General features: G+C 38.2%; 4 protein-coding genes across 4 annotated transcripts; 1 reads left to right on the top strand and 3 right to left on the bottom strand.

The window, feature by feature from the left end:
* Positions 1-330: 330 nt before the first annotated feature.
* Positions 331-1,890, bottom strand: HO173_003017 (uncharacterized protein; the record flags this gene model as incomplete). The annotated part of the gene is made up of 7 exons (XM_037304947.1): positions 331-664; positions 718-823; positions 912-974; positions 1,027-1,252; positions 1,302-1,426; positions 1,484-1,576; positions 1,626-1,890. 7 exons carry the CDS (start codon positions 1,888-1,890, stop codon positions 331-333), a joined length of 1,212 nt encoding a protein of 403 aa, XP_037168440.1.
* A 937-nt stretch (positions 1,891-2,827) lies between these two features.
* On the bottom strand, positions 2,828-3,719 carry HO173_003016 (uncharacterized protein; the record flags this gene model as incomplete). The annotated part of the gene is made up of 8 exons (XM_037304946.1): positions 2,828-2,867; positions 2,922-3,007; positions 3,063-3,147; positions 3,208-3,320; positions 3,378-3,460; positions 3,526-3,538; positions 3,602-3,619; positions 3,672-3,719. 8 exons carry the CDS (start codon positions 3,717-3,719, stop codon positions 2,828-2,830), a joined length of 486 nt encoding a protein of 161 aa, XP_037168439.1.
* Positions 3,720-4,426: 707 nt separating this feature from the next.
* Positions 4,427-8,264, top strand: HO173_003015 (uncharacterized protein; the record flags this gene model as incomplete). The annotated part of the gene is made up of 4 exons (XM_037304945.1): positions 4,427-5,745; positions 5,903-7,176; positions 7,223-7,653; positions 7,701-8,264. 4 exons carry the CDS (start codon positions 4,427-4,429, stop codon positions 8,262-8,264), a joined length of 3,588 nt encoding a protein of 1,195 aa, XP_037168438.1.
* Positions 8,265-8,853: 589 nt separating this feature from the next.
* On the bottom strand, positions 8,854-9,829 carry HO173_003014 (uncharacterized protein; the record flags this gene model as incomplete). Its single annotated transcript, XM_037304944.1, has 2 exons — positions 8,854-9,390; positions 9,536-9,829. 2 exons carry the CDS (start codon positions 9,827-9,829, stop codon positions 8,854-8,856), a joined length of 831 nt encoding a protein of 276 aa, XP_037168437.1.
* Between the last annotated feature and the right edge of the window lie 5,083 nt (positions 9,830-14,912).

The following is a 14,912-nucleotide window of genomic DNA, read 5'->3' as shown; positions in this document are numbered from 1 at the left end:
ATCATATTTAGCGAATTACAGCGAATAACAGACATAACGCAGCGTCATGTGAAGGCTTCTGCCGCAAATGTCCGCTTCATTGAGTATCCTTTCGGTCCTGCACTACTCTTTGGAGGATGTACAGCTAGAAAGCATCTCAGTGCTTCCATCTTCGTCCGCAAGGTAATTACATGCATGCACATTTCCGAAAGCCGGGAAGGCGCTCTCAACTACGATCTCATACGATCTAAAAGAAGACACTGGGAGTCACGCACGATGCCTTTCGAACGCTCTAGCAAACCCTATCTCGTGTATGTTCATAGGCATCTCCCCGTGACGCCGAACAGTTACTCAAAAGTCTTTGAACTCGTGATCGTACTTCTGCGCCATATCCTTGGAGTATCCGCTCTGGCTCTCCGAAGGGGGGTCGTAATTGTCGAAGTTACTAGCGTCAGCTGCATGTTTGACTTTTGGGATGATAGGGCTTTTGATCCTTCGATGATACAAGGCGTCCCAGTCAATGGTCTCGAAGAACGGGTGAGACTTCACAAGAGCGGTGCCGTTGACACCAGCGCTGGAAATATTGCCAAGCCGCTGAGATGGATTGACGGTACAGAGACTGCCAATAAGGTCGCGGGCATTGGATGACATCCACTGAGGATATTTGACCTTTCCTTCTATGATCCTGATCGGGAGGATTAGCATGGAATGGGCGTACATAGGCCGAGACGGACTCACAGCTCATAGATCTTCATTGGGTTTTGATTCCAGAATGGCGGCTGTCCAACGAGGAACTCGTAAATGAGGATACCAAACGCCCACCAATCAACGGCAGTACCGTGCCCTAGTGTACATCAGATCAATGAAGTTCTGAAGAACCAGGATCATGTTGAGGAGACCTGAAAAGAAGGGTTTGATGAACGCGGCTTTACCTGAATTTCGAATAACTTCTGGAGCGAGGTACTCTGGCGTTCCACAAAGAGTGTAGGTCTCTCCTACACATAGAGTCAGCTAATTTTACGAGCCAAGGTCCCATGATCAGCGCACGATTCGAAATTTCCTTTGCAAACCCAAAATCCACGAGTTTCAGGTGGCCCTCGGAGTCAAGAAGGATGTTTTCTGGTTTCAAATCGCGATACGCAATGCCCTTCATATCATGGAGGAACTCCAGTATTAGTACAATTTCTGCACCGTAGAAACGTGAAGTGTCTTCGTCAAAGCGACGTGCTCTTCGCAAGTATGTGAAGACCTCGCCTCCAGGGCAATAGTCGAGCTTTGAACGGTCAGCGGGATTGTCAGAGCTTTGGACATGGGTTGCGGACTAGCATATACAGACAATCCCGGTCCGAGAAGCTGGTAATCATGGTTGTAATGAAGGGATGGCCGGCTACAGCAGAGAGCGTGTTTCGTTCATTTTTGATATGTTCTACTTGCTTCAAACGAATGACTGTAGAACCTGAGTCCTCCTCTCTTTAAAAAGAAAACATTTTTGCATATTACTTACTATCGACCTTGCGGAGTATCTTCAGAGCGAAAACTTTTTGTCCCTCCTTTGGAGACCCGGCTAAACGAGACAGCCATACACGCGCAAAAGTACCTGGACAAATGAATCAGCTTAGACTTCCGAATGTCCGGAGCAACCTTACCAGTCCCAATAGTCTTGATCAATTCAAAGTCTCCCACTCGTAATTGTTTGGACGCAACCCCGACCTCTTTGCTGCGAGGGTTTTCCGCAATCTGACTTGGCGAAAGAGGAGGCCCATTGCACTCGAAGCATGCTATAAAATTCTTCTCTTTTTGCTTCTGTTCCTCGTCAATTGGCTTATCATTGGCCAAGTTGCTGCTGTTGGTACGGAACAATTTATGGCCGTGAGGAGCGTGGAAGTGGGATTTGAATTTCGCGGTTGCCATCTTGATGCGCAGCAGGCTAAGTCGTCTTGGAATGATGCTTGGCGAATTTTCGAGGTTGGCAATGGCCTCCGGTGGCAGGACTGCCGTCGAGCGACATCGTTCAGAGAGTGTGTCGTGGGGGGGGAGTGAAGTTGGATGGCTGATGATGAGCCGGCGGGACTCAGGCCAAGCCCTGGTGCCATCTAGACTGCTTTTTCCGCTCTGCTTACCTAGTTTATGACGGAATTAATGCAAGGATATCTGAGTTTAACACCGTATTCCTTAATACCTAAGGTAAGCTGCTATCGATTATTCAGGGTCTTCTGCAGGGTGATTTGCAGAAAGATCTTTGTCCATTTGAAGAGAGTTTGCAGATTGCTCGTGGTGGATGAGCGATAATATTTGTCGGGTTGTGGAATCTGTCGGGTTATGTGAGTGAGAGTGAGATTTCACAAAGTGGGATAAGTCAAAATACTCCTTAGAGCCGTGGAGCCTTCCGTTGAACTCTCGGGACTTTCGTACAACCACCAGAACTTACAAGTCACTGTTTATTTTGGGGAGCTTGGCACTCGAAAGGAATTAATTCCGGGTGATCGGAAGCCGGTTACCTATTCACCTATTTTCTTTCATTCACACCAAAATGGACCAACAACGTACCACACAAGCTATAACACAAAGCGGATTTTTGTTATACCTATCTCTTAGATTTCAAAGCCACGGAGTATAGCAACATAATCGCCAAACAGCTGCACTTCATAATGGTTCTAAATATCAACGATATGTGAGGTGCAATATCAGATCATTGTTCAGGACCAACTATATCATCTAGTATTCTAGGAGTGTGCCTGACGGTCACAGCTCATTTGGTGTAGTGTCTGACGCGAGCTCAAAGCCGGCGTCTACATCGATGCCAGACCAGACTTGCGATGCTGTCCTGCCAAATCCCATCAAAACACCTTCAATCTGTACTTGTATTCAGGATGAGAGCAACAATGAGTCTGCTTTCACTTAGCTAAATCTCTCTCTCTGCTGCACCAACAGGTAAACCTTACCCGTAAAGACCCAGTACCTCTCCAAAAATCAATATCAGCACCATGCCCACGAATATCCTTGATTGTAACATATATGACCGAACTCCCTATACCTCGTAAGCTTCGAGAAGTGCACACAGTTGCAGAAAAATGTTGACTTACAACATCGCCTACGACACCAATTGCGTAGCCTGCTGCTAAACCTGTGAAACCGACTGATAGGCCTGCCGCAAGGTGCATGAAGCCACTAGGATTTAGGTAAGTACGGCAACAACATGAGTGGTACCGACTCTTGCATCGCACGTACTTAAAAAGACTGTAATTCTGCCCTGGGGGTGGCTCCAGATCTCCGGCTATCAAGACTGCTATCACCAGGGAGTATACGGCGATGATTCCAGCCATGACCACTGGAATCAGAGACTGTAGATCCTTGGGGTCAGCCTGGCGATTCCGAAAGTATCAAATTGTCCTCCAGACCTTCATTATCAAATCTGGCCTGAATGTCCCCACGCCTGCGATTCCAATGCCGGATTTGGCAGTGCCATATGCTGCCCCCGCACCTGCATACACATTTCGTAAGCCATCTAGTAGTATCAGGATCGCGGTTCATTTCCTAAGAGCATACATCCGAAGATCATCTGCGAAACATTAGCCTGCAGCGCTGGAGTAAGGTAGTTGGGGTGAGGTGACATGGAGCTTACAGCAAATGCAATACCCCCCTGCGCAAACCCATTAGCATCGATCCAGGTAGCAAAGATCTGACTGTCATACCATGCCGAAGAAGGGCGCAAACTTGGGAGACAACTCTGCTTCCGCCATGTCTGCCTCGATTTGCTTCTATATATCCAGGTTTTCGGTCAGGCTTCGCCAATCGCTGACGTATTGCAGAGAGTTCCTAAGAAACCTCAGGGAGAACTGTAGTGGGAGGACTGTCGGAGGTGAAGAGGCTTCAGCATAAAATTCAGACCAGTATGGTTCTGAAGTGAAGTGTGCTGCAGCAGAGAGTGTTTCGTGGAGTGTGGAGTGTGGAGTGTTGGGCAGTAGATGCAGGGTTCGTACTTGTCCATCCCCGAGATTTCTTGCTCGCCCGCTACAGCCATTTCCGAAACATCAGTCCCAATTTTTCGTTCAAGGCCACTTTGACAGGTAATATGTTTGCACTCTCCAGATGCTAATCACCGTATTCCCAACGATCGCACATCCCTTGGGTCTGGCTCACTCCCCAGCATTCGATCCGGCCGTCGTCTAAATACCCACTTCGCGAACACGAAGGAAACAACACCTCTGACTTGACCCCGCGAAGAATCAACAGCAGAAGTCACAAGCACGAAATAAACAATTATGTCTACAATTTAGCCGAATCAGCTTTGGGACCAATGTTGATGTTTCCGGAACCTTCGCCGTCAGTCTAACGACAGGCAATTCGCCATTCCCTCTACTGCTAGGAAGGCATTGCCTGCTGCCGTTCGGCATATTTCTTGATCCATTCTGTAGTGAAGATAATACTCAAGATTACGTTACCAGGCATGGCAGATTATGGGGTTCAGCAGGACCGGAATGTCCGTCCGAACAACTACGGACATGCGTCCTCCTACCAACGAGATGCGGCGTTCTCGAATATTTTTGGAGCTTCTCCGCCGCCAGGAAGGTCTCAGACGATGAGCAGCCAAATCCCTCAGCTGCCTGCTGAAAGATCGCAAACTATGACTTCTCAATATTCCGTGGCGTCTCAAATATCGTCCGCAGCGGCGCGAAGGCCTTCTCCAGGGGATCGCCAACAATCGAACGGCTATCCTCTCTCCAACACGAATGGATACTACCCAAACCAGAGACAAAGCAGTGGCCTTGTACAGCCGCAACCCCTGCCTCAATATCTGCCTCAACCGTTGAACCCAAACCAACGTCCTTACCCTCAACCTCAGCGCATTGACGCTCGCCAGCCCGCGCAATCGCAATACAATAGACAACCACCCAATCGTGGGTATCCTCCAAGCCTTGTAGACTCCTACAAGCCTATCCCGAATCGAGGCTATCCTTCCAATCCGGCTCTCAATGCCGATCCGTACCGAACGCAGTCCATGGCGTCGATGACAGCCCCCGCGACCTACAATCCGCCTCCGAGTAATTACAACCAGGCATCCGCGAACTCTTTCCGTCAGCCGTCATATCAGTCTCTAGGGTCTAGAACGACAGCGCAAGGGCGAATCGTTCCAGAACGGCATGACGAGAGGGCCATGTCGATGAACTCTTTCTCGATGGAAAGAGATCATAACCAGACAATGAGTGGAAGAATTATACCTAATCGGAGAAGAGAGTCTGGTGCAGAGCTCCCCGCGGATGATGAATCCACTCGAGATACTCCTTCACGCACCCCAACGCTAACCAACCCAAGTGCTCGTGACAGGACCACCAACCCTGATAGTACCCCCTCCCGAACGATGTCTATGGCATCTACCATTGTGCCTCCCTCTGAAGCAAATGACTCTTTACAGCATAGGCCTTCCGTACAGAAGGGGACCTCTGGTAATAGTGCTGTCATCTCCGCCCAAAGCAGGGCTCCACTGGTATATCCTGCGCTATTATCCCGGGTAGCCGATGTTTTCCGAGAACGAATATCGGCTGGGGATCGCAACAAGAACGATCTGTCCTACAAATTCGCCTTCACTGGTGCAGAAGCTGTGGATCTAATATCGTACATAATCAAGACTACTGATCGAAATCTTGCTCTACTTCTGGGCCGAGCTCTGGACGCGCAGAAATTTTTTCATGATGTTACTTATGACCACCGGCTCAGGGATTCTTCGACGGAGATATTTCAATTCCGGGAATCACTCATGGAGGATACGTCAACACACGTCAATGGTGTATTCACTCTTCTTACTGAATGCTATTCGCCCACCTGCACAAGAGACAGACTTTGCTATTCTATAGCATGTCCCCGACGGTTGGAGCAACAGGCACGATTGAATCTGAAGCCACAGCCAGGATTGAGGCGTCAGCAGTCATCAACAAGCATACATGGCGAGGGAGACTGATGAGCAAAAGCTCTGGATTAACACGGTCACAAAAGAGGTTGCTGACAGCGTGGGAGAAAAAGAGAAGAAGCGGCAAGAAGTAATATCGGAGATAATGTATACCGAGCGCGACTTTGTGAAAGATCTTGAATACTTACGAGATTTCTGGATGAAGCCTTTGCGCTCTGCGAACACTTTGAGCCCATCTCCAATTCCTGAACGACATCGGGAAAGATTTATTCGAACGGTGTTCTCCAATTGTATGGAAGTGCACCAGGTAAATTCGCGGATGGCTGAGTCTCTGACGAGAAGACAGCAAGAGAATCCAGTCGTACGGAATGTAGGTGACATTTTCCTAGAATGGGTACCAAAGTTTGGTCCATTCATCAAGTATGGAGCCAATCAGCTCTGGGGCAAACATGAGTTCGAGCTGGAGCGCACAAGGAACCCCGTGTTTTCGAAATTCGTTGATGAGACAGAGCGCCTCAAAGAGTCAAGAAAGCTTGAATTGAATGGTTACTTGACCAAACCAACCACGAGATTGGCACGGTACCCTTTACTTCTCGAAAACGTTTTGAAATACACTGCGGAAGATAATCCAGATATCAAGGACATCCCTAAAGCTACTGCAATGATAAAAGATTTGCTGCAAAAAGTAAACACGGAGTCTGGCAAAGCCGAAAACCAATTCAACCTGCGGCAGCTACAGTCGGCTTTGAAATGGACCTCAGGCGGACAAGGTGATCATCTAAAACTTCTGGAGGAGGGTCGTGAGCTGGTCTACAAGGGCCCTCTGAAGAAGAGTCCGACGGATTCGAGCGAAGTCCATGTGTACCTGTTCAACCACGCTCTGCTTTTTGTAAGACAGAAAACAAACAACAGACAGGAAGAGCTTCGGGTGTACAAGAAACCCATCCCGCTTGAGCTGTTGATCATCACCCAAATGGATGAGGTCATTCCCAAGTTAGGCATCTCAAAAAGGCCATCGTCAAGTTTAATACCAGGGGCAAAGGCAGCGATCAACGGCCCAAAAGCTGCTGGCGGCGCCAAAGAAGGCTTTCCCATGACGTTTCGACATATCGGTAAAGGTGGATTCGAGCTGACTCTTTACGCCGGCTCGACAATTGCAAGACGGAAATGGATGGAGAACATCGAAACGCAGCAGGCTAAACTTCGAGATCGTGGTAACTTCTATACCAAGGCAGTGCTTTGCGACAACTTTTTTACCAATGCTCATAAAGTAAATTGCCTTGTGCCAATCGGTAAGTTCTCGGTGACATTTTTGAGATATCAGCTAATCCCCAGTAGATGGTGGTCGCAAGCTTGTTTTCGGAACGGACTCCGGTGTCTATGTATCAGACCGAAAGCCCAAATCGCCCGCCGCGAGACCGAGACGCGTGCTCGACATTTCTTCGGTCACTCAAATCGATGTCTTAGAGGAATACCAACTTCTACTTGTACTTGCCACCAAGAGTCTAATGTCATACCCTTTGGAGGTCCTGGACTCTCCTGACAATGTGTCGCCAATGTTGAAGAGACCAAAGAAGATCCAGAACCATGCCAACTTCTTCAAAGCAGGGGTTTGTATGGGGAGACATCTTGTGTGTTCGGCCAAAATGTCGGGGATTTCCACCACCATCAAGGTGTTCGAGCCGATGGACACAATTTCAAAAGGCAAAAAGAAGCCAGCCATTGGTAGGATGTTTCAAGGTGGCCAAGACACACTCAAGCCGTTCAAGGTATGTATTAATCACTGCTTTGTGGAGCCTCGTACTGAACCCTTCAGGAATTCTATGTACCCGCAGAATCGTCGTCGATAGACTTTCTAAGATCCAAGCTATGTGTCGCATGTTCTCGAGGCTTCGAGGTAGTGAGCCTCGAGACCCTTGAGACGCAACCGCTTCTCGATCACGCAGATACCTCTCTCGATTTCGTCACTCGTAAAGATATCATCCCTATCTCTATCGAACGGCTCAATGGCGAATTTCTTCTCCACTACACTGACTTCTCTTTCTTTGTCAATCGAAATGGTTGGCGGGCTCGACCTGACTGGGTGATAAACTGGGAAGGTCGGCCTCACACCTTTGCCCTCTCGCATCCTTACCTCCTTGCGTTTGAGCCAAACTTCATTGAGATACGCCAGTTAGAGACTAGCCAATTGGTGCATATCATCACGGCCAAAAACATCCGCATGTTACACTCTTCGACACGAGAGGCAAGTCTCCATCTACTTGATTGCTCGCAAATGGAACGAACTAATGGTGTGACCCAGATCCTGTACGCTTATGAAGATGAAGGCGGCGAAGACGTCGTCGCAAGCTTGGACTTTTGGTCCAAACCACCACAATAACGCCCGTTCTATCGAAAAGGCCCTTTCAATTGGCACCGATCCCTAGCCTACTCTTGCCCTTCGCGAGCATTGTGGCCCGAGGGTGTCTGGCGTTCCATTACCTCGATCACCTTAGCATGTCGTTCATCTATGGGTGGCTTCTCTGTATGTCATACTATTGGCTACGCAGGAATAGAAGGAGTTTGGCGTATCTTCGTGATCTGCGTGAGAAGGCAAGCACTGAAACCATAAGGGATGGACGATGTTTACGAGGCTGTTTGATATCTGCATGGCAGCATACCTAGGCGTCCAAATCCACATGAGCAGGCCTTTGACTTCTGCTTGTCTCTAGGAAGCACTTTCAAGGTCTATGCGGCGACGCTCGATCGCAACGGTAAAGTACGAGCAAGCCAGCGCAGTCTCGCCTCTCGACAGCAAGCTTTAAATCATAATTTGTTCTGGTCTTCTCTTCCAATTACAGTGGATACTGGGACGGGCCACCGTTCTCGACATCGGACCACTGAAATTGACATGCTCCAGGGCTTGTCTTCCATCGAGCTTGACGTCTCGGTGTCATGGACCTTTGGGCGTGATATGTGCACTTCTTAAATCACAGCTTCCCCTCCTCCCTCAGTCCCTCATAGAGCGCCCACGCAGCCAAAACCTTCGCGTCCCTTCCCCCATGCCTCCACACTTTCTCCAACGGACAAAGCATTAAGGTAATCTTCTCCCCATGATCTCTTAGGCCCGTTAGCTTTCCCTGCCACCCATTCATTTGTTCTCTTGGTATTCGTTTTTGCCACAAGAAAATCGGCACAAATTCATCACAACCCCCTGGCGACGGATAAACGCCCTGCTGTAAATTTTCCTCATCATCAGATGTGGCACTGGACAAGGCGAGTTCGGTCATGTTTGTGAGCTCATTTGCTGGAACCTCCAATCCCGTCTCTTCTTCAATCTCTTTGGCGGCCCCACCGGCGAATGTACCAGCATCGTCGAGCATTCCAGCCGGGAGTTCGGCAAGGGATAGCGAGCCGGCAGGGATACGCGGTTGCATGGTGAGGATCACATGTTTCTCATCTTCCGACTTGAAGGGGACGTCATCAGGTTGTAGGATTAGAAACATGCCGACGCTGCCGCCTCGTAACTGGATTACAAGTTCTCAGTGATCATTGCCTATCTGAAGAGTAATTTGAACCTTGGAACATGTTTCGAGGGTGAATACTCCCAAGACATGTCTCAAGACTCGAGAATCTTTTCAAAGGAGGAAACAGGGACTCCGAAAAACGTACGAAGACGGAACCGGGTAGCTTCTCACCCTTGTCGTTTGATACTTCTGCTTTCAACTTGACAAAGCCGATGCGTTTACCTCCAAAGAAGTCCACAGACTGGATTTCGATGGTGCGGAGCTTGTACGGAGCAGAGTGGAAGGTGTGAGACTTGTTCTGCTGCGTGGAAAGGGAATGCTGCAGTGTAGAAATCCATGTCTTGAAAGCTGGAAATGAAAGCAGCTGCTCCTGCGAGAGGTCTGAGGTCAGATGAACTGCAATCTGTGGATTGCTGTTAGGGAGAGTAAATGTAGACATTGCTGCGAGACTTGATTTAAACAAGGACGAATTCAACGGGTTGCAAGAATTAACATGGGCAGCTGCCAGCCGAACGCTCCTGATGGGGGAAGAACATGAATACGTCGGCGGGCTAAGCAGCAATCGATAAAGCATGGAGTTGTTCCCTAGACCAACGACAGCGACAGAGGCAATGTTTGCGTATCATGACTGAAGCTTCTAGTCTCAGAAAGGCCCCACGCAAACCCTGCCAAGCCTCGTTTTTTTTGATGGTTTGGCTGATATGAGATATTTACCCCTAGATCAGCATTGATTAATTTCGGGTAGCTTAAACCCGAAGTGGGTTACCCTCGAAGCTATCTCGAAAAGATATTTTTAAAATATTTTGATTAATTTAAGTAAAGATTTATAAATTAAATTTAGAAAGTTAAATTATCTTAAGTTAAGTCGAATTTTAATTTTAATTCTAATTTAAATTAAACTCTAATCGCTTATTATACGTTTTTAACTTATTTTTATTATTTCGAAATTAATAAAAGAGATAAATATTTTATTATAAATTAAATCGAACTTTACTTCTTTCTATATAATATTTAACTTACTTCTATTATTATAAACGAGTAAAGATCTATAAATTAAATTCATAATCATTGTTTTTAATTAGGGCTGTCGAGTAAATTTGATAAGCGATCTTTGATAAGCGAACTTTGATAAGCGATATTTGAATTCCTTGCGCTTTGATAATTATAAGACTAAATTTAAGAATTATTTTTTTCTCTAAAAGCTTATATTTCGTTCTATAATTTAAAAAAAAATCTTAAAATTTTAATAGAAAATAAAAAGTTATTCTAAAATTAAATAATGTATATCTATTCTTTAATTAGAGTTATTCGACTATATTTTTTTAATAATTATAAACTCTAATTTATTTATTCGCGATAATTTAATTAATTTAATTAAAGAGCGTAGTAACTCTAAATTTATAATTAACTACATATATAAATTTAAGATTTTCAAGCTTAGCTCTATCTTATTCTTTTATATATACTAATTATTAATTAATTACGAGTTTAAATCTATAAATTAAATTTATAATCTATTTTTTAATTAGAACTATCTATCGAAATGTATTATCTAACTAAATTGAAAGATTAGCTAAGACGAGAAAGATTTATTAAGACTTAGCGATATATATATTTATAATACTCTCTATAGTTAGATCTAATTAATTAAGTATTTTATCTATTACTTTTAATAAATTATAAATCTAAATTATAAAGTATTCGTTTAATATATTATTTATAAGTTAACTAACTTATTAATTAAGTGCTTAAAAAATAAAGAAAAACTCTATTATAATATTATATCGCTTAGCGATATTATTATAATATTAAATATCTAATTAATTTACTTTAAGATAACTTAATAGTACTCTCTAAATTTTATTAACCTCTAAATAATAAATTATACTTATTATATAATAATTATAATCTTTATAAAAATCTCGCTATTACTATCTTTAGCTACTATATTAAAAAATAAAGAATTAAAATAAAAAGCTTAAATACTAAGTTAATTAAAAAATTTATTATATTAATTAATTAATTAAGCGCTTTAAATAATATTAATTTTATTTATAAAACGCTAAATCTATAAATAGAAATAATATAGTTATAAAAGAGATAATATATAAAAAAGTACTCTTATTTTTTAATTAAAATATAATTATATTAGCTAGATAGATTATAATAAAATATTAATATATTAATACTATTAATCGCTTAATTAACAAGTTATTAAATTAATAACTAAATATTTAATTAATAAAGAATATAATTATCGCGTAAGATAAAGAGTATAAAGAGTTTTTAGATTTTCTATTTGATATAAACTCTATATTTATCTAATTACCTTTAAATCTAATTATATTTTTAAAAAAATCTTTATTTAATTATACTAATTAAGATAATATTATATACTCTAAATATAATTATATATTAATATTTTCTCTTAATTAAGATAATATTAAACGCTTTAAATATAATTATTTATTAATATCTCTTACAATTTAAAATAAATCTAAAAGCTATTATAGATTATACGCGTTTATTATATCTTTAAATATTTTTTAAAAATAATTCTATATATTATATAATAAAGCACGCGCGAATAAATATATCTTTAAGCGCGATTTTTCTCGATATAATTAAGTATTAAATAAAGTTTAATATTAATTTAGAAAGTATTTAAAAAGTTAAGAATATAATTATTTATTTATTTATTTCTCTAATAACTTTATAATTTCTAATAATTTAATCTATAAGTTATCTTTTAAATTAATTAATAGCGAGAATCTCTTTAATATTATCATATAGCTTATTAAGTTTAATTCTCTTATAAACTTTTAATCCCTTCGCGTTTTAAATAATATATCGAAATTAAAGTTATATTAAAAGAAACTAACTTAAATATAAAATTTAATAAACTATTTTTTTATATTATTAAATTTAAAAGATTTAAAGATCTTTAAATATAATAGTAAGATATATATTAATACCTTATAATATAGCGTCTTATTAAATTTACTAGAGTTAAATAAAAAAATTACTCTATTATTTCTATCTTAATCGAAGATATATTTAACGCTAAAATTATAGAGTTTATTAATATTATTAAAGATAAAGTTATTAAATAGAAGCTAAGATATAAATTAACTATTAATATTATTTAGAATTATCTTAATAATAATCTATTATTAAATCTAGAAAATAAAACTAATATCTATTTTTTATAAAAGATTATTATTATTAATAATAAGTTTAAAGATTTCGATATTCTTAATAATCTCTATTATTAATTACTTAAGTTAAATCTTAGCTAATATAAAAATATATTAAATTTTATAACTTATCTTAAAAGTATTTATATCGATATTATTAATATATTATCTAAATTAAAATTAAAAGCTAATTTTTTTATTTTTCTCTTTTATATCGAGTTAAGTAAGATTTATACCTAATATCTATTTTATCTATTATATTTAAAATTATAAATTAATAAACGAGATAAATATAGAGCTTATCTTCTTATTAAAATATATTACTATTTAATTTATTTAGATAATTATTAATTTATCTTTTAAGCGTACTAAATTTAGCTATATCTTTATTATTTAACGCTCTTATTATCTTATTTTAGATAATTTAAATTTTATTATTATTATTAAGTTATAGAAAAGAGTTATATCTAATCTTAATAATTATATAATTTAAAAGCGAGTTAAATACTATATTTACTATAAAAAGTATTATTATATTAAAATATAATATAATTAATTTAGTAGAAAAGGTTAAAATAAAAATATTAGCGATAATAATAATAGAGATAATATCTAAAATAACGATTTTAAATCTAATAATAAAAAGAATAAGAATAAAGATTATAAGTCTAATAAGAAGCGTTATTATAATTTTATTAATATTAAAAAAGAAATATATATTATATATATCGTTAAATTTAATAGTTTCTTTATATAATAAACTCTAGATTATATCTATTTATAGCACTTTATTTTTTATTAAAACGCTTTTATTAAATATTATTTTCTTAATTTTAAAATTAATAATATTTATCTAATTAAAAATATTAAAAATTCTTTTATCTCTATCGATATTAATAAAATATATCTTAATATTATTATTAATAATAAGAAGAAGAAGTTAATTTTTATTAATATTCTTTATCTTCTCAAGTTATCTCTTAATCTAATTTCTTAAAAATAATTAATATATAATAATTTACTTATAAAATTCGTTTTAAATAATATTAAAATTAGTTATTATAATATTATTATTTAGCTATAAAAAAATAATCTATATATCTTTAATATATAAAAGTTAAAATTTATATTAATATCGTTTAAAACTAAATTAATATTTATATTAATACTTAAATAATATAATATAAAGTTTATTATATTTTAAGCTATTTCGAAATCGATATATATGCTATATTGTTACGATAATACGTAACTCGCTATCGCGATATTGCGATAAGAATAAATAAAGATAAAATAGCAGATATAAAGAAGAATTAGATATTTACTTATAATGGCGTCGGCGTTAATATTGTTATTAAGAAGAATAAAAGTTAGATTAAAAATAAGTCTTTTATATTTATTAACGCGACTTTTAACGATTACTATAATAGAATTATTACGATTATAAAGTAATAATATAATAATAGCGTATAATAATAATAATAATAATAATAATAGTATATCGTAATAGGGTAGTATTATATCTATATTTTATTAATTAAAATAATAATATATATAGCGATACTATCGCGATTTAGTATATAAATATAATAATGTATTTAAGAAGACCTTAGAATATATAGTATAAATACGCTATTATAATATATATTAGTTTAGATTATATTTAAACTAGTAATAGATAGTATAGATAATATTAATAAGTTTATATATATTTAATTATAAGGCGTAATAATAATAAGATTTAGAGGTTAAATCTTCTAAGGGGGGATATAATTATAAGAATAAAAGTACTTAAAGCGAATTAATAGACTCGCTTATATTGCTTATTAGACTGTAAGTTACGTAGTTAAAGCGAGTATTTAATATACTTAATAAAGTCTTAAATACTTATAAATCTTCTTTTCCCTTCTTTTTTCTTTAGTTATTAGTTTATCTAATAACTAATCTATTTATTTTATTAACTATATATCTAGACCTCGTAATTATATAGCTACTACGCAGTTCTATTAAAAGAGGCCTTACTACTTTATAATATACTTTTATTACTAGATTAAGCGAACTTAAGAGTACTTTAATAGCTTATATACTATTATTAATATATATTAACTTCTTATTCTTACGCTTAATATAGAGATTTAAATTAGATAATAAAATATTATATAGCTTAATATTAGCGAAGAGATAAAAATAATATTAAAAATATATTTCTTAAAAGTTTCTCGATATAAATATATTATTTAAAATTATTTTATTTAATCTAAAATAGCTATTAGAATTAATATATAATATATTAATAAAATATAATCGAAATAACGTAGAATATAG

The sequence above is a fragment of the Letharia columbiana genome (assembly GCF_014066305.1).
Source record: "Letharia columbiana isolate WasteWater2 chromosome Unknown Sc0000006_s0, whole genome shotgun sequence".
NCBI classification, from domain to species: domain Eukaryota; kingdom Fungi; phylum Ascomycota; class Lecanoromycetes; order Lecanorales; family Parmeliaceae; genus Letharia; species Letharia columbiana.
This window is presented reverse-complemented; position numbering and strand designations above follow the sequence as displayed.